At 35.1% G+C, this 19,819-nt stretch overlaps 2 protein-coding genes and 1 long non-coding RNA gene across 4 annotated transcripts; 1 reads left to right on the top strand and 2 right to left on the bottom strand.

Annotated features, from left to right (window-relative positions):
• Nucleotides 1–222: 222 nt before the first annotated feature.
• Nucleotides 223–1,547, top strand: LOC110878442. Of its 2 annotated transcripts, none has more exons than XM_035977545.1 (2): nucleotides 223–599; nucleotides 1,341–1,547. In XM_035977545.1, exon 1 carries the CDS (start codon nucleotides 384–386, stop codon nucleotides 588–590), a length of 207 nt encoding a protein of 68 aa, XP_035833438.1. In that variant the 5' UTR covers nucleotides 223–383; the 3' UTR covers nucleotides 591–599; nucleotides 1,341–1,547. The 2 variants fall into 2 exon arrangements, with proteins under 2 accessions (XP_035833438.1, XP_021982437.1); XM_022126745.2 differs by having other exon boundaries at nucleotides 225–606; nucleotides 1,348–1,547.
• Nucleotides 1,411–4,998, bottom strand: LOC110878441 (nuclear transport factor 2B). The gene is made up of 2 exons (XM_022126743.2): nucleotides 3,429–4,998; nucleotides 1,411–1,678 (listed from the first exon to the last, which is right to left on the bottom strand). The coding sequence occupies exons 1-2, from the start codon at nucleotides 3,723–3,725 to the stop codon at nucleotides 1,604–1,606; spliced, it is 372 nt and encodes a 123-aa protein (XP_021982435.1). The 5' UTR covers nucleotides 3,726–4,998; the 3' UTR covers nucleotides 1,411–1,603.
• Nucleotides 4,999–5,537: 539 nt separating this feature from the next.
• Nucleotides 5,538–6,924, bottom strand: LOC110878443. Its single transcript, XR_002557948.2, has 3 exons — nucleotides 6,518–6,924; nucleotides 6,174–6,323; nucleotides 5,538–6,056 (listed from the first exon to the last, which is right to left on the bottom strand). It is a non-coding gene; the product is annotated as an uncharacterized LOC110878443 (long non-coding RNA).
• Between the last annotated feature and the right edge of the window lie 12,895 nt (nucleotides 6,925–19,819).

The following is a 19,819-nucleotide window of genomic DNA, read 5'->3' as shown; positions in this document are numbered from 1 at the left end:
TTAAATGAGTCGAATTTGAGTTGACATGTTGAACTTGTTTAATTAAACAGGTCAACCAGCCAACCCGTTTACAACCTGTTTAATCCATTTATTAATCCACCGGCTAGTATAACATGTTTACAACTTACAATTTACAACCCATCAACATGTTGGTGTGATGGGTTAGATATTACATAATAGTAAAAATAATAGAAATAAAAAAAAGTAGCTTTTTTCCCTTGATTGATGCTCTTGACAGATATCCACAATAAAACATGTAAAAGTGGGTGCTTTATTCTTTAGCTTTATGAGAATAAAATTCCTAAGGCATCTACACCAAGTGTTTTAAATAATATATGCAAACTTATCATCAACATCTTTGCTGTTTGTTCTAAGAGAGAGCAATGCAAGACTGGGCGGCTCCGATCCTAGCTTCAGCACTGTTTGCATTTCTAGCACCAGGACTCGTGTTTCAGATGCCTGGAAACGAGTCACCGCTGGGTTTCATGAACATGAAGACGAGTCTGATATCCATGTTTCTGCATACAGTGCTCTATGGTTTGTTCCTTATTTTGCTTCTTGTAATACTAGACATACATCTCTATGCTTAGTATTTGTATGTAATTCCTAGGGGTGTCCAAACTGCTCGGCGCTCGAAGATCGTTTGACGATCGTTCGAAAAAGCTCGAAAATTTGCTCGTTCGATTCCTTGCTCGGTTAAAACCGAGCCGAGCAGCTCGGTTCGGTTTAAAAACGAACCGAGCACGAGCATAGGTACGCTCGCTCGTCGCTCGTTCGTTTTCGATCGAATTTTATTTTTATTATTATATATATTATATTTATTAAATATAATAAACATGTAACATATCCAGCCCCTAGAATCCTCATATCTTTTGTTTTTTTTTTTTTAAAAAAAACCCTAATCTCTCTCAACTCTCAAGTCACCAGTCGACATCCATCCAGATCCCTCGTCCGCAAGCATCACTGTCCGCCGGCCATTCAAAATTAGAGGTCTTTGAAGTTATTTTGCATTTTAGATGTTCGTAAACATTAAACATTTGGATGACATTTTGTGTTTATTTTTGTGGGACTTTTTATGTTTGTATTTTGTTAAATTGTTATGTGTGTGTGAGACATATAAGTTGGTGAATTTTGGTGAATGAATGGCTCTGTAGGAATGCTAAATAAAACTGAGCAAAAGCGAACCGAACCGAGCGGCTCAGTTCCAAACCGAACCGAGCACGAGCATAAGATTTCCGCTCGATTTCCTAAATCCGAACCGAACCGAGCGGCTCGATTTCAAACCGAACCGAGCACGAGCAGACCTTCGTTCGGTTCGGTTCGGCTCATGAACACCCCTAGTAATTCCTAATCTTTAACTTTATGCACTTTCTACTTATTTGCTTTTGTATTTCTTCTTTCCCTTTCTAATAGTAATAAAATCACTCGGATTCAACATTTAAGATGTAATGTACAACCAATTGCGGGAATCAAACATGACTTTTTTAAGAAAGAAACATGTTCTCAAGGAAATGAAAAGCATTCAAATGTTTTAACACCAAAACTAAGAAAAACAAGCATGTTCTTGTTTGGACTTCCGACGGCATTTTAGTTATAGATGAGCTCAAGCATAGTTCAGACGGAATATGTCATTGTACACATAAAAGCTTCCTTGTGGCGTAGGCATCAAATGGAACATCTGCACACAACAGTCACAAAAGGAGATAACATAAATCAACTGTTTCAGGTCCAATCCATATCAAAACTATCCACTTTGACCGATCTTGTATTGATCCGTTACCCAACCCCCCTCACCTGTATCAGAATTTCCACCTTTAGTTAAGAGGCGTGAAACTATCAAATGGCCACAATACCAGTAGACTTTACTCAGCAGTCGTACAAATTATAAATTATACATGTAAATTCATGATGCAAATAGAACTCTACTTTGACCATCATGCTTCTGAGTTCTGTCACACCCATTCAATAATGCTTCACTATTGTAGCATACCCCTCCATAATGCTTTTATCATCGAATCATAACGAAAAAACGGATAGCAAGATTCGCATACATTATACACATAGTATCTCAATCTTTTAATTTAAAAACGAAACTGACCAACTACTGATAATACATTTTCTTTTGCAATGTGTCGACATTACTCAGATATATAACTTCCTTGTATTATACGCAGCATTCAGTTAATATCGGTTATCGGTTCCCTAGTGAGATATCAGTGCAAAATATTGGTCAGATATATTGGATCGATATATCACCGGTTTTCCCGATATCAGTACCTTTCTTCTTAGTTTTACCATTTGTCTTTCTTCTTATTGCTGCTATTAGTGTTTTAAGTCTTAATTGTTATTTGTTGGTGTTAACGTTATGTGTTTTAAGTCTTGTTCAGTTCCTACTTGCTACAATTGTTAGTGTTTTGCAAGTTGGCGTTGCAAAAGGTTAATTTGTTAATGGTAGGAAAGCATACTGAATTGTTAGTGTTAATTGTTATATATAAATTCGGCATGATATTAAAATTACCTATATTCCGATATCTCAAATATCGGTCCTTGACCAATATCCGATTTTTTACCACATTAACTACTTAGTTAATATCAAACAACCACCTAATAAAGGTATATTGTCAATGCACCTCAGAAATTCAAAACAAATCTTTACTATCAACGAATCCAGGAAGGACATTCATCAATGTGCATAACAATGGGAAGTTGGGACCATCAAAATGAATAATACTTACGTCTAGATTAAATTCTTTTCAAGATCAATAACGATCAATCCTACATTATCCAGAATTTGAACAATAGCTGTTTATCCCAAACTCTCCTGATCATTGTGCCTAACGTGAACCACTGTTTCCAACTGGTTCTACCAATGCTCCTATTAGCCATAACCTTTCCTGATCATTGTGCCTAACACGACACGAACCACTGTTTCCAACTGGTTCTACCAATGCTCCTATTAGCCTTAACCTTTCCTTCCGTCTATATTTCATCGGCTATGAGCTCTAAATCTTATTAAAGATTGTCGTAAATATCCTACAACTTTCTATCAATAACCATATCGAGATCCTAAATCTCAAAACTAAGCTGCAAATGTTATCTTCGTACACAAACGACAATTGGATGCATTACAAATCCAACATTTTCCAAGTTTTACAGCTTAAATTAATATACTACAAGGACATCATGGCCTCTTCCAAGAACATGTAATACAAGTGCAATAGAGGTTTTCATCATATAATTGCACACCTCTGCCAATTTTATGAGCAGAGGAGCCCTCATTCTTACAATCAACTATCAATCATTAAGCACTCTCGTATAAGAGACATTTGCAATCACTCAATTAGATCATCAACAATCCAACTCTCAACATGACGTCACACAATCAGATCCAAAAACATAACATGCCCAGAAGGTGTTCGAGGAAATACCTGACTGAACTTAAGAGTGTGTTGTTCACCAGAAAGCTGCAAATTCCCACTAACAAAGACGAGCATACCGCCAGCAGGTCCAGAGGGCTGGCAATCGACGGTGGTGATGGTGTGTTTGCACTGCTGGAAGGGGAGGGATGTGAGCTTGTTGACGATGTTCTGGGAGCCTTGGATCTTTTGACCTTCAAAAGTCAACATGGAGGCTTCTTGGTAGAGGTTAGCTAGACCGGATCGATTGGTGTCGAAGGTGGAGTAGTAATGTTCGACGAAATGCTTGGACAGAGCGTCTGGATCCATCTGGTTTGTGGTTTCGCCGGCGTACGGTGTCTACTTGGCTGAAATGTTAAGCTACCTTTGATTGATGCAGGGGTTGTGGTCGTGGGTCCGGTTTGTATATATAGGAGTCATGCCCACCCCTTCTCTCTTGCTAGGGTTTTAGAATATTAATTTTAATATTATATTATATTATATTATATTATATTATGATGAAATCTAAGGATTTAAATAATAACCAGTTGATGCGCCGCCCGCGTTGCGTGGCGATGGCCGAATAATTCTCAATCAATTAAAAAAGACTACCATAATTTTGCTAGGAAAAAAAAACAAAAATGATGATAAGACCGTAATTTTGGGCTCAGGGCAAAACTGTAATTTTTCAGGACTAATGAGCCAGTGTTAGGCAGCTCCTTGACACGAAAAAAAATTAAATCGAGTAAACCAATTAAAACAAAAAAAAACCTTTATAGATTTGCTAAAAAACTAAAACGATGGGAAAAACGTAATTTTTAACTGACGGCGAAATCATAATTTTAATTCGGGGATAAATCGTAAATTAAATGGACCAACGGGGGAGTGTCAGGAAGCTGCCGGCACGACTGTAATTTTACACTGGGGGTAAAATTGTAATTTCACCGGGAAAACAAACAAAAATGATGGTCAAAATGTAAATTTAAGTTGAGGACAAAATCATAACTTGGCTGTGAGAAAAAAAACTAATGGCAAAATTATAAATTTATACGGGGCAAAATCGTAATTTTGAACTGATGGGAAAATCGTAATTTTAAGGGAAAAAAAACTAATGGCAAAACTGTAAATTGAAACGGGGCAAAATCGTAATTTTAAACCGGGGGCAAAATTGAAATATTTAGCTGGGAGCGAAAGCGTAAATTTATTTTTTAGTGGGGGCAAAAACATAATTTTGAACTGATGGCAAAATCGTAATCTTAAAACGCGATAAAATCATAAATTTGTTAGGCCAATAGAGGAGTGCCAGGCAGCTGCCTGGCACTATTCCTTTGCCGCCCATTTAGCCCAATAAAGTGTCTGACCTATTCCCGCCGACACTGTTGTTTGTAGTTGTTGAAAATGATGATATAATATTGTATAAGTTATTTACGTTGGATGTTGGGTATTTATTGTATACGTTGGGACTAGTTGGGGAGTAAGGCAACAATTTTTGAAAATAGAGGGTAAGGGTGTCAGTTGACCCAAATACGAGAAAGTAATTTTGCAATTTATCTTATTGGCAAAATTTACACTATCATGCGAAAAAAAAAAAAAAAAAAAAAAACTACTCATCCAAGCTAAGCTCTATCACTGGATTTCATCATGGTAAAGGGCTACTACACCTTTGTATTTGCTTACACATGTAAAGTGTAAACCTCGATAACATCGTGTTTGTAAACTAGGTTAGAAACACGTATGTTAAACGACCTTGAGTCAAAAAAAATGTTATATAAAAAATATTATTAAGATTAAATACATATCGTATTTATCATTTATTAATCAAACGCACTTTTTGAAGTTGGGGTTCCAACATGTTGTTTCTGACGAATCTTTCTACCAAAAACTAACTAATACCAAGCGTTCATACCAGTTATTTATGTTGATATAACATTTTACATCATTTGTGAGTGTAGGTTATATCAAATCAAATCATTTAATTGATATATGAATGTTGTTTGAACAATAGAATGGTAATTTATATTTGAAGTCTATGTTATAACACAATCATCAAGTACAAAAAATAAAGAAAATCGTTATTAGAACGTATGGAAAACTAATACCATAAACACATATATTAAATAAGGACTTTAATAAGAAATAAAATTTAAAACGAAACATAACCATTATACTAACAAAGAATGAGAGTGTGTTGTTATAAACACATTCTAGAAGTATTGTTTTAACATGCAACAAAGCATATAAAATTACAAACTAAACCATCAGATGAAATAGTTTTACTGCTAAGACTTATAAACTTAACACACCATACTCCATTGTTCTAAAATCACCATGAAAATGTTTTTGAGAATATGAACCACAAAAAGAAGAAACAAACCAACCACCTTCAAGTCGTGTCTACCACCTTCAACCAACAGGGTTAATGTTTTTGACAGCTTCATTAAGAAATAAAATACCTTCACTTTTGGAGTAAGTAAATGTACATATATCACCATCTTCGATTCCATTTGATATAAAAGGCCAATCTTCTACCGCATACTTTGGTCTACCATGTGACATCTCTTTTTTAAGACCCATCCGAAACTCAACACCTTCAGGATCTTTGATGGTTAGGATAGTATTAGACCGAAGATTTACCACTTGAGCAAGTTTCTTTTGTAGGCGCTACGAAAATAGTTCAATAAAAGTAAACATTAGTTATTGAAAACACTAAAAATAATTGATTACTATACATTATATTATTAATAGAAAAACTAAAAGAACAAAGAGTAGAGTAAACACCAAAATGTCATCCTTTTTCAGCTTTAGCTCTTGCACCATCCAACTCTAACCATAGAAGAAAGCTGGTTGTATCGTGGGAACAAATATGTTTTGGAATCAACAACTATTTGAGCCTAACAACCTTTTGGAACATTTTTCACATACTCCTGACTAAAAGAAGGTGGTACGAACTAAATATTAAAATGTTTCAAAACAATAATATATTTATTAATCAATGATGTATATTGTTAAAGGGTCTGTATATAATAGAAAGTTCATTTGGGTAGGAAGTAATCTTGACCATCTATTTATTAATCAATCCAAATAATCAACAAAAACAAGTTTGGGGATTTTCATGTTCTTACCTAGTAAAAGACTAGGGCTAAAAATATGAAGATTGAATGGGTGTTCTTGTGAGATTCTTCAATCCAATGCTCATTAGATCCTCCAAGATGCAATCAGGGCCACCAAATCCAAGTGTAAGAGACTTGATTATGGAAAAACGAAGAGTATGGAAGTGATACTGAGGGTTCCGGCCAAGAGGAGGGGGAGGAAGATGAGATGAATTCAAATTTTGATAAAAAAAAATAACTTATTAATGTAAAAACACAATCATTAGGCAGGGGAGGGGGGGGGGTCTTAGGGGTTTCCAAGGGAGTTTTAGTTACAAATTAGAGAGGGAGAAAGAGAGTCGGGGAGTGTGTGTGTGTGCAGAGTGTGTGTGTGGGTGTGGGGGGGGGATAGGGTGGTTGTGTGGTTGTGTGGTGGTGTACGATATTAAGTGTAGTCTTAGGTTAGTTATTATGAAAAATCACATTTAAGTGTTTATCACTTGAATTTAATTGGTAAGTAATCATTTTAGGTTTTATTTTATAGAATCACTTAGTTTATAAAATATACTTGCATATTTAATTAGGTGGTCACACTATACATATACAATATATTTTATCACACATATTGCACATTCAATTTATCGTAGAGTAAAACTGTATCATCACAATTTAGGGTTTTATCTATCGCTTCGGTAAATATTATTGTTAATCGGCATGGTAATCACCAATGTCTAATAATGCAAATTCTATGCATATAGCGGGCTATACTAGACTTCATGAGACCTAATTTAGTACAATTAAGTCTAATGTACATAATTAAAATAAACGTGATCAGTTAAAGTGTATGGATTTGACCTGAGAAATTGTCGGTTGTCACAAAAATACCTTGGGTTTTTAGAGAACAAGAGAGATTACTTGGATGAACTTAGAGAGTGTTTTAGGTGAAAATGAAGTGTGTTGTGGGTGTTTGCTCTTTGTGGTCAGTTTTAAGAAGAGAGAGTGAGAAGGGTGAAATGCAGGGCTGGCCCATGGGCCATTAAAGTCAAGCTAGGGCTTTAGGCCTCCAACTTGATAGGGCCTCCAACAAAAAAAATGTATGTTCTTTGTTGTTTGCGATTATGAGCTTAAAAACAAGAAACTGGGCTTACTATGAGAACTGATTGGGCTGGCCCCATACCTGTAATTATGTAAACGAACGGGTATTAAATGCCTTTGAAAAAAGTAAATTAGGTTAGATAGAACTGAAAGGACGATGGCTATTGGCATGCGTGGATTTAGGTGGTGCAATAGAAGCGACAACTATGCTATTTTTACAATAATTTTCTGTTTCCAATACTTTTAATGGAACCCACAAAAATTCGTTGAAATATTAGGATCAAAGAATTTAGATTTGAACAGAGGTAACCATTCATTGAATTTTTATTGTTCTTTAATATCTTACTAGGTTATGGAGGGGGGATGTAAGAACATAAATTTGTTGACTAATTGCTTATAGAGAATGATGGAGAGGTTTAATTTAAATGTACAAGTATGTTTAGTTATTTTAGATGTTCTATGTATAAACACAATCGATTTTTGTATGACAGTGAACAATTAGGTAGTTTTGAAGTTGAAAACTGTTCAAAAGAGGGAATGTAATAATTTTTACGAGATGGAAAGGAAGCAATGTGGCATAGTTTATATAACTATTTGTTTTTGCTCTGCTTTATGGCAGCCACCGAACAGTTGAAGACAACCTCATGGTGTTAGGATGCAGTTAATTTCTTTTGTTTTATTAGTATGCGTACTTGTATTTAACATACCTCTTGTAACACCCTAGTTACTAATTAACGATTTTGTATGTAATTACCAACAATTAGATGTGTAGTTAAGACAACACATATTATTTAAATACGGGTTTATTAAAACTTTTACAAATTATAATTTATTCTACATAACGTGATCGAAATTCGTTGTTTAAAATTTACAACGTGGCAAAGTGCGGAAGCATGTAACTGTATCGTGTTCGGTTCTTCGTTGAGCTTGATCGTCTTTCGGCATCCAAGGTGTACCTACATTTCATAAACATGAAATGCTTTAGTCATACAGGGCTTAAAACGTGTCTAAACGAGTCCGACAACAATTGATAACAAAAACAAAAATTTCAACCTGGCCTCCACCGTAACTTACGGTGGCAACGTAAGTTACGGTGGCCTCTAAATGTTAATTCCCCCCACCGTAAAACAGGGGGAATCTACCGTAGCTTTTTCATCTCCACTGTAACTTACGGTGGCACCGTAAGTTACGGTGGCCTCTGTGCAGCCCAGTATCCTTTTTGCCGTAATTGGCACGAAATCTTTCGTATCTTTCAAACCGCTTATCCGTTTGACCTACCGTTTCTTCCTACATGATTGTAATTTAATTCTCCATCATATGGAGTTAAAATCTGACATCTGGCTTGATAAAATTTAAGACTTTTAAGTCTTCGGCTTACTACTCTTTTACCAAAATTTGACCCGTTCGTGATTTTATCAAACATACAAGTTTGTTTGACCCTTAATTCTCATAAATCAATTAAATTCAATGATGTCTAACATATTTTAGGTTCCAATTATAGAATTATATATCTTCTTTAACCCATTTTCACCCATATGCTTATTTTGACCCGTTTGAGGTATTTAAGCATATTTTAAGCACCAATTGCTTTCATTCATTTCCAATACATATGTCCACATTTCTTATCAAAGGATCTTCCACCACAACTATATTTGTGGTGGATTCAATGTGATGACCTATATATATCAAAATTTACCCTTCAAATCGTTATTTTACGGCAAAGACTCAAATAGAGCCATTTGACTAACGTTTTACATCCTTCAACTTCTATACTCATCCTAAGTAATTCTCTAATTGTAAAACTCGTTTCCAAACAACCTTTAAGGGTTGTTTGTTCAATTTAGCCTACAAGGGCGTTTTGGTCAACATTAGTCCTTCATTTACGACGAATGACTTTTAGTTACTTGTTTAACCCAAACTCCGATCTTTTAACTATGATTTTATTTGAAAGGGCACTAGGCCTTTCAAATATAATGACCATCGTCCGTAACATTTGGCTTACCTATTAGGGTAATCAAAAACTTATTCTAGACTTCGTTTAACTCTCATTAGTCTTACATTTAAATGAGAGTTATCTTATTATGCGTACCTGACTCGGATCATTACATTGACCCATTTAAGTACCTTGCCTTGATATCTACTAAGTAATAGCGATGTAAATATCCACTCGATATTTATTTCTGAAATCAAACAACTCATCAAACCATTAGTCGATATTGTCAAAAAGTGATATTTTCACCCTTTGACCCGTTGGTCTAAATGACCGATGATATTGGCGAGATAAAGCTTATTGCCATCTCGTCTACACGACTCGTTCCAATTTACACCGCACGGTAGTTTTAACTATAATTCACCTCTTAACGCTTTTTGGCCTATTAAGGCTTACGAAATATGTATCTTTCAAAAACCGATAATTATTGTCAACAAGTGTCCAAATTTCAATTTTTACCCTTATTGGTTATCTTGTTCCGTACGACTACACGCCGGAAACACCATATCTCAATTTCCCATTTGTCTTATTCGAAATCAAAACAACAAAAGGACATTCTAAACTATATGACTAGTGTAAGCTATACTTACCTTGCATCCATGCCACGCTTTTCTTTCCGTACGTGCTCCGTTTGACCCGCTTCATCCACAAGCTTCCACCTAGCTTGTTAGGCGTCAAACTATCATCATATTTCATAAGATGGTTAATTTAGTCATTGTTAATCATAACTATTCCATCTTACGTATTTTTCTATCAAATTTATCATTCGATCTTACTAATGGTTGGTTTGACTACTAAAACTCAAACGCCCCTTAGCATATAAATGCACATTCAAGCTCTATCTATCAATTAGTAGCTAACATGATCTTATACACTTAGTTACATGAACATGGCTACCAAATTTCATCACAACATTCAAAATCCATTTCAATCATGTATGGACAAGTTCCCAAATCACTAAATTTGTTTGAGTGCCTTGTTTCTATTATCCAATATGATGATTTTAAACATAGACTTATCATCATCCTTACTATTATATCAAAACCTACTTCCTAGTTTACTTGCTAATCACATACAAGTGATATTACTTCGAGTTCTTCATAATTTCATCACATCTAACAAAACCCACTTCAACCATATATGAACAAGTACCCAAATTCATGGTTAAATCGAACACCTTCTATTTGTTTTCATGCATGTTGATTCTAAGCATGGTTATATCATCAAAATCATCATAACATTAAAACCCACTTGTCTAAGTGTGTTAATTCATCAAATCCTTCAATTTATAGCATGTTATGTATGATTTTTCACTTAGGGTTTTGCTCCTAAGCAAGTATACATCACTAATCTAGCCATAGCTTCTCTAATCCATGCCTAATTCACGATTAAGATGTTTGTCCAATTTTTACAACTTCACGAATCATCAAGATTTTACATACCTTTCGATCCTCTTGTTCGGGTGATCATTAATTCATGCTCGGTTGTGAATTTGGGCTTCATTTGATCCTTCAATTTGATGGATTTGTTGAAAGTTAGGGTTTGGCTCCATGGGAGCTCCCCTGAGGTCGATCCAGAGCACAAACTTGTGTGTGTGTGTTTTGTTTAGTTATTAATAAATAACCTTTCAAGTTATACAACTTTAACCCCTCGTGTTTGATTCGATATTAAGTAGATCACAACCTACTTATTTCTAATATCAATATTCCCATTTATTAACTAGGTTAGACATTCCTAGTTAACTTAGTGGGTTCGGGGGAAATTATGACTAAGTTTATTTTAGGTCCCGTTAACCCGGGCCTTTTATCCATTTTATATCCTTAAAAGCTTTTGTTCACTTTTTATTTAATATTAGGATCAATTATTTAAATCCTAATATTTACCGGGTAAATTTTGCCACTAACGGTACTTTACCCGTCTTTCAGTATTAACGGAGTTTGATTAACAAAGCCGTTTTCGGGGTGTTACAAGTCTACCCCCCTTAAAGAGGTTTCGTCCTCGAAACCTTTTCTTACTTAATTCGTTGAGTTTAAACTCAATATATTTGATCCAAGAAATCTTTTAAACATCACTTATACTTTTAACCAATTGTTAGCATTACCTAAAAAGTATGGTAACAGCTTTCTGGTTACTAACTGTCTACGTATCTCATACAACATAGTGCAACTCGAAATAACGTAATCTCGTTAATTCCACTAGTTTAGTTAACTTAGCAATTTTTCCATCGCCCTCATATACTCTCGAATTCTTTATGAATCCGTTACTTTGGCCCGTTTAAAGGTCTTTAATGAAATTTGTTACTTTTAGCAACAATTTCTTTTGTTTTCAATTTTATTCATTCGGTTTAGTTATACCGAATCCACTGCTTACAAGTAAATCAAATTTATTTAAATGACCTTAACCAGTCTCACTAACTAGACTTATTAGTCCAGTTGCTTTTTACCGCTCGCTTGGTGATAATGTGATTACACTTCACATTGCATTTCTTGACCGTGATCGTGTCACGTCATGTTTAACTTATATCAACCTTTCATTTTCGAAAATACCACTTTTTCGAATATATCGTCTTGCACCTATCGATGTTAAGACCTGTATCTTTCATGCTTACTATTTAAATTCCTATCAGAATTTATGTTTGTAAAAACATCATTTCTTACTAAAACCGAAGTTTTAGTTTTAGGATCTTCTCTTTAACTTTTGTCAATTATCCATACCAGGATATTGACAGTCCATAATCTATTCCTTTTTTTTTGTTATATCCCATTACCGGGCTCATTATTCTCTTGCATTTAACGCTACTTTTATCTAGTTAGTGCTCTTTTGTGTCATTCGGCGTTATATTGTATTCAACATGTTTGACCTATTAATGTGAAATCCATCACTTATAAACAATCAACTTTATTCTTTATTCAACCCATTCAACTTCGAATAGTTGAACATATTTACTCACAATTTCTATATACGAGAATTTATAGTCATAACTCGTAATCCAAGTTACTTTGATTTTTCAACCCGCGTTCACGTCTCTTGGTTTACGCATGTGTTTAATTCTTACCCATCCACCGGGTGTTTTACCGAAGTCATTATTATTGCAACCCTCCCGGTATGCATTAAGACCTCACTTCATTTTTATATTCCGACTTTGTCTTTAAGTTTGACGTTTTACAAAAACGACCCGTTAAGGGACATATTTGCATTTTCCGGGTTCGAGTGTAAGTACACTCCCTCCCAATGCGTGTCTAAATCATTTTACATGCTTGCGTTTTCTGGGTTCGAGTGTAAGTACACTCCCTCCCAATACTTGTCTAAATCACTTTTCATGCTTGTGTTTTCTGGGTTCGAGTGTAAGTACACTCCCTCCCACTACTTGTCTAAATCATTTTACATGCTTGCGTTTTCTGGGTTCGAGTGTAAGTACACTCCCTCCCAATACTTGTCTAAATCATTTTACATGCTTATTTGTCCCTTCATTCGGGCTCATTATCCTAATGTAATACGCTTCCGTCACTCGGTTGTGCGTTTACATTATTATCAAACATTTTGCTTATCTGATTCATTTGGGTACTTTTTAATTAGTCTCATTCACTCCGCCCTTACTACATCGGATGTAAATGTGTCCGCTATAAGAAACTCGTGGTATCATATGCCACTACTTACCTGGCCAGAGTAAGCGATTTAACACATGACATACACGACCTTTTTATAGTTTTCACATCACGCCCTATGTAAGTAACGCCTCTATTCAGTTTTCTTAGAAATTATATATCCTGGATATGTATTTTTGTTCAGGTTTTTCCAAGTTTCTAATTTACCTATGCAACGATCATTCTCTACATGTTTGTTACATATTGCTAATTGTGCGATTATATTTAAAAACACGCACCTGGTAATGCTTGCCCCGACGGGCGTTTCTTGCCATTAACCTTGTTCGCGGTCGTTACGCGATTTAGTCCTTAGTGAGCATGCTCCTATCGCCATACTTCGGACCGTTCCTCTATCATATCCTTAATTTGTTCAACTCTTGTCATCTTTAAATGCAAGTGTCCTTCAATCAAGATATTCACAAAAGTTAGTAATATCAACTTCAATAATCGCCTGTATTATAATACAAGGCTTTTTCTACTATACACGTCAACGCGCGTATTTTTGTAAACTATATCAATCATTTAATTGGGGTAACGTGTATTACACGGTAACCCTATGTGTTGTCTACAACACTTTAATACGCTAGACCATTAGCATACATGCACTTACCGGATTTGCGATCAAGCCTCGAACCGAACACTATTCTTTGTCAAGAGCATAAGGTTTAAGTCCAAGCATGGTTCCTCTCCACCATACTCGAATCTCTTAAACCAAGGCTCTGATACCAACTTGTAACACCCTAGTTACTAATTAACGATTTTGTATGTAATTACCATCAATTAGATGTGTAGTTAAGACAACACATATTATTTAAATACGGGTTTATTAAAACTTTTACAAATTATAATTTATTCTACATAACGTGATCGAAATTCGTTGTTTAAAATTTACAACGTGGCAAAGTGCGGAAGCATGTAACTGTATCGTGTTCGGTTCTTCGTTGAGCTTGATCGTCTTCCGGCATCCAAGGTGTACCTACATTTCATAAACATGAAATGCTTTAGTCATACAGGGCTTAAAACGTGTCTAAACGAGTCCGAGAAACAATTGATAACAAAAACAAAAATTTCAACCTGGCCTCCACCGTAACTTACGGTGGCACCGTAAGTTACGGTGGCCTCTGAATGTTAATTCCCCCCACCGTAAAACAGGGGGAATCTACCGTAGCTTTTTCATCTCCACAGTATCCTTTTTGCCGTAATTGGCACGAAATCTTTCGTATCTTTCAAACCGCTTATCCGTTTGACCTACCGTTTCTTCCTACATGATTGTAATTTAATTCTCCATCATATGGAGTTAAAATCCGACATCCGGCTTGATAAAATTTAAGACTTTTAAGTCTTTGGCTTATTACTCTTTTACCAAAATTTGACCCGTTCATGATTTTATCAAACATACAAGTTTGTTTGACCCTTAATTCTCATAAATCAATTAAATTCAATGATGTCTAACATATTAGGTTCCAATTATAGAATTATATATCTTCTTTAACCCATTTTCACCCATATGCTTATTTTGATCCGTTTGAGGTATTTAAGCATATTTTAAGCACCAATTGCTTTCATTCATTTCCAATACATATGTCCACATTTCTTATCAAAGGATCTTCCACCACAACTATATTTGTGGTGGATTCAATGTGATGACCTATATATATCAAAATTTACCCTTCAAATCGTTATTTTACGGCAAAGACTCAAATAGAGCCATTTGACTAACGTTTTACATCCTTCAACTTCTATACTCATCCTAAGTAATTCTCTAATTGTAAAACTCGTTTCCAAACAACCTTTAAGGGTTGTTTGTTCAATTTAGCCTACAAGGGCGTTTTGGTCAACATTAGTCCTTCATTTACGACGAATGACTTTTAGTTACTTGTTTAACCCAAACTCCGATCTTTTAACTATGATTTTATTTGAAAGGGTACTAGGCCTTTCAAATATAATGACCATCGTCCGTAACATTTGGCTTACCTATTAGGGTAATCAAAAACTTATTCTAGACTTCGTTTAACTCTCATTAGTCTTACATTTAAATGAGAGTTATCTTATTATGCGTACCTGGCTCGGATCATTACATTGACCCATTTAAGTACCTTGCCTCGATATCTACTAAGTAATAGCGATGTAAATATCCACTCGATATTTATTTCTGAAATCAAACAACTCATCAAACCATTAGTCGATATTGTCAAAAAGTGATATTTTCACCCTTTGACCCGTTGGTCTAAATGACCGATGATATTGGCGAGATAAAGCTTATTGCCATCTCGTCTACACGACTCGTTCCAATTTACACCGCACGGTAGTTTTAACTATAATTCACCTCTTAACGCTTTTTGGCCTATTAAGGCTTACGAAATATGTATCTTTCAAAAACCGATAATTATTGTCAACAAGTGTCCAAATTTCAATTTTTACCCTTATTGGTTATCTTGTTCCGTACGACTACACGCCGGAAACACCATATCTCAATTTCCCATTTGTCTTGTTCGAAATCAAAACAACAAAAGGACATTCTAAACTATATGACTAGTGTAAGCTATACTTACCTTGCATCCATGCCACGCTTTTCTTTCCGTACGTGCTCCGTTTGACCCGCTTCATCCACAAGCTTCCACCTAGCTTGTTAGGCGTCAAACTATCATCATATTTCATAAGATGGTTAATTTAGTCATTGTTAATCATAACTATTCCATCTTACGTATTTTTCTATCAAATTTATCATTCGATCTTACTAATGGTTGGTTTGACTACTAAAACTCAAACGCCCCTTAGCATATAAATGCACATTCAAGCTCTATCTATCAATTAGTAGCTAACATGATCTTATACACTTAGTTACATGAACATGGCTACCAAATTTCATCACAACATTCAAAATCCATTTCAATCATGTATGGACAAGTTCCCAAATCACTAAATTTGTTTGAGTGCCTTGTTTCTATTATCCAATATGATGATTTTAAACATAGACTTATCATCATCCTTACTATTATATCAAAACCTACTTCCTCGTTTACTTGCTAATCACATACAAGTGATATTACTTCGAGTTCTTCATAATTTCATCACATCTAACAAAACCCACTTCAACCATATATGAACAAGTACCCAAATTCATGGTTAAATCGAACACCTTCTATTTGTTTTCATGCATGTTGATTCTAAGCATGGTTATATCATCAAAATCATCATAACATTAAAACCCACTTGTCTAAGTGTGTTAATTCATCAAATCCTTCAATTTATAGCATGTTATGTATGATTTTTCACTTAGGGTTTTGCTCCTAAGCAAGTATACATCACTAATCTAGCCATAGCTTCTCTAATCCATGCCTAATTCACGATTAAGATGTTTGTCCAATTTTTACAACTTCACGAATCATCAAGATTTTACATACCTTACGATCCTCTTGTTCGGGTGATCATTAATTCATGCTCGGTTGTGAATTTGGGCTTCATTTGATCCTTCAATTTGATGGATTTGTTGAAAGTTAGGGTTTGGCTCCATGGGAGCTCCCCTGAGGTCGATCCAGAGCACAAACTTGTGTGTGTGTGTTTTGTTTAGTTATTAATAAATAACCTTTCAAGTTATACAACTTTAACCCCTCGTGTTTGATTCGATATTAAGTAGATCACAACCTACTTATTTCTAATATCAATATTCCCATTTATTAACTAGGTTAGACATTCCTAGTTAACTTAGTGGGTTCGGGGGAAATTATGACTAAGTTTATTTTAGGTCCCGTTAACCCGGGCCTTTTATCCATTTTATATCCTTAAAAGCTTTTGTTCACTTTTTATTTAATATTAGGATCAATTATTTAAATCCTAATATTTACCGGGTAAATTTTGCCACTAACGGTACTTTACCCGTCTTTCAGTATTAACGGAGTTTAATTAACAAACCCGTTTTCGGGGTGTTACACCTCTTCAAATGCTAATTCGGTTTCTGTGTAAATGTTTCTTATTAGTTAAGGTAGAGAGAATATGTTGAAGTGGAAATGGAAATAACCCTAGAAAAATGTCGAAGGTTTTTTTAAGGAGTGATTAAGCAACCTCTATCAAAACAAGATTTCTTCTAGAGGAGATGATCTTGGATGCTAAAAGGTTAGTTAATGATTATAATATGTTCTATTCATTTTAAAAGTATAATATAGGTTTAAGAGTAAATTGCTACTATATTTATAAAGGCCCCAAATTTTTAGGTCGCTTTAGGCCTCTGAAAAGGTTGAGCCAACCCTGGTGAAATGGGTGACGGTATGGTGGTGGTAATGATGTTGGTCCTTGGATTTGATGGTTTAAGGTTGTAAGAAGTCACATGGCTAGATCATCGTAATTAGCATGTGGATTTCTAGATATTTAAGTTGATATTATCTTAGTGTGACTAGATAATTAGGCCATGAAATCTAATTTGCGTTAATTAAAAATTTGAAACCCCATTTTTATAAGATGTAGACACAATTTATATATTATGAAAGGACATTATACCCTTATACAATTAGCAACTTAGGTTATGTCCCATTTGTTTAAAAGTCACACCCTATAGATTATTTTACTCACACTCTTTCATTATATATTATATATGTATACATACAAAATAGGACACAATGTTTGGGTAAAGGGTTACGACTGTTATTTTTCAACCCATATTCTTATCATCAAGCCGTATAGAATCGGTACATCCGTTATAGAAATACTGAACTAAATAACGGAACGGTGTGTTCGTTGGTAAATTGATGTGTCCGTTCCCAAGGGATACATCATTTCTACTTACTAGATTGAAATTCTGAAATAAATAAAGGTGTGTAGATTCATAAATTGATGCGTCAATTTATATTTTTATAGTAATTTATTATAATTATAACTATAACTTAAAGAAGAAAGTCGGTGGCGAGCCACCGACGTGAAATACAACTTTGCCATTTGTTTAAAATTCCAAAATTGCCTTTTTCCCGATACAGGTCCACAAACACTGGTCCACAAACATTGTCTTCTCAGTTCTCACACCGTTAGTTTCGCCGGACAACTTTCCAGCTTCACCCAACCACTTTCTTCGTGTGACGCGTAGCATCAGAATCCACAACAACTATGAAACCCACTTCATCCCTAATATGACGGGAATGTCGTTAAACGCCAGAAAAAGGAATTTGTAGCTCAAAAATCGGAAAGGAGGTTGAAAGCTTATCGTTAAATTCTAGCAAACACAAATCGGGTCTAGAATACCACATGCAATGCTAGCTCGAGACTGCGTTCACTTTAAAACGCCAGAATTAGGCTTTCATATCCAGATGCTGCTATCATCAACCGTTTAGCTGATATTTGGTTAGCCGGAGATCATGGTTGCAAAAACGGAACCCACCGGAGCCGCCGCATCCGCCTCCAGAAACGATGGCGTCGCCATCGTCGCCGTCTACCTTGACGGTGAACCACCGTGGAGATCCGACATCATATTTTGCCTTTTTATGGATTGAGATGATTTTGAAAAGATAACTGAAAGATAAGAGAGTGATAGATTGTGGAGGATTTGAGTCAGTGGTGATGTAATGATGTCTGTGCATAGGCACTTTGTTAATCAGCACAATCTCCGCCAACAACAGACAATTTGTTAATCAGCACTTTGTAAGACCACCCGTAGTGGGGCGTTATTTTTGAAAAAAATTGAAAAAAAACGCCCCCAACACCATTACACTAGGCGTTTTGGGGGGGTTATTTTTGAAAAAAAAATGGGATTTTTACATATTTCCCCCTCCTAAGCAGCTTTATTACATATTTCCCCAACTAATAAATTTAATTACATATTTCCCCTTCCTAAAGAAGCCTTATTACATATTTCCCCAATCTCTAAATTTTTATTACATATTTCCCCAATCTCTAAATTTAATTACATATTTCACCTTTCTAAACCCCATGTATTACATATTTATCCATTTCATTAAAAATACTCTTATAGAATTACTATTTTACCCTAGTTTATTAAATAAATAACTACAATATATTTCCTAGCTTCACTTTGAACCCGGATATTTTCCAATGGTATGGCATCCAAATTATAATATTCAAAGTAAGTTATATAATTTATTTATATAACTTATGTAATATGTAATTACATAAGTGAACGAGAAAAAAAAAAAACTAACTATACCAATTGTATAGCAACACCATCCTGCCGCTGACCAATTGCATAGCAATATGATTGCTTAAGTTCAACCAGCCCGTCCTATGAGGTGGAGATCTTGGAACTGGAAAGTTTGTTCAGAAGCCATAAAAAAATATGCTGCTAACGGGTCTAAAAGATCAATGGAGAAGGCGGGGGGATGTTTCGGGTTGTTTTACCGTCAAGTGAATGAAAGCAATAACCGAAAAGAAATTACTTCCAAGCAAAAACGTGTTTGACTGGTCTGAATGGTTGCCATAAAATGTGTATTTCTTTCGCTGGAAGGTTGGTCTTGTTCATATCCTGTCTATTATGTTGCTTTGGCCAAAAAATAAAAATAAAAAATCAACATCCCTTCCACAGTATGCGATAAATGTGGTGCTCATTTAGAAACAGTAGATCATATCCTAACGAGTTCAAAGGTAAAGCTAGGAAATATATTGTAG

This window comes from Helianthus annuus, chromosome 9 (assembly GCF_002127325.2).
Source record: "Helianthus annuus cultivar XRQ/B chromosome 9, HanXRQr2.0-SUNRISE, whole genome shotgun sequence".
In the NCBI taxonomy this organism is placed as follows: Eukaryota; Viridiplantae; Streptophyta; class Magnoliopsida; order Asterales; family Asteraceae; genus Helianthus; species Helianthus annuus.
Note: the sequence above shows the minus strand (reverse complement) of the source record. Positions and strands in the feature narration are given on the sequence as shown.

Coding starts and splice junctions, on each gene's coding strand:
- LOC110878442 (XM_035977545.1), top strand. CDS start 384: ATGCAAGACTGGGCGGCTCCGATCCTAGCTTCAGCACTGTTTGCATTT.
- LOC110878441 (XM_022126743.2), bottom strand. CDS start 3,725: ATGGATCCAGACGCTCTGTCCAAGCATTTCGTCGAACATTACTACTCC. Junction 1,679..3,428: donor ACACTCTTAAGTTCAGTCAG/GTATTTCCTCGA, acceptor TGTTGTGTGCAG/ATGTTCCATTTGATGCCTAC.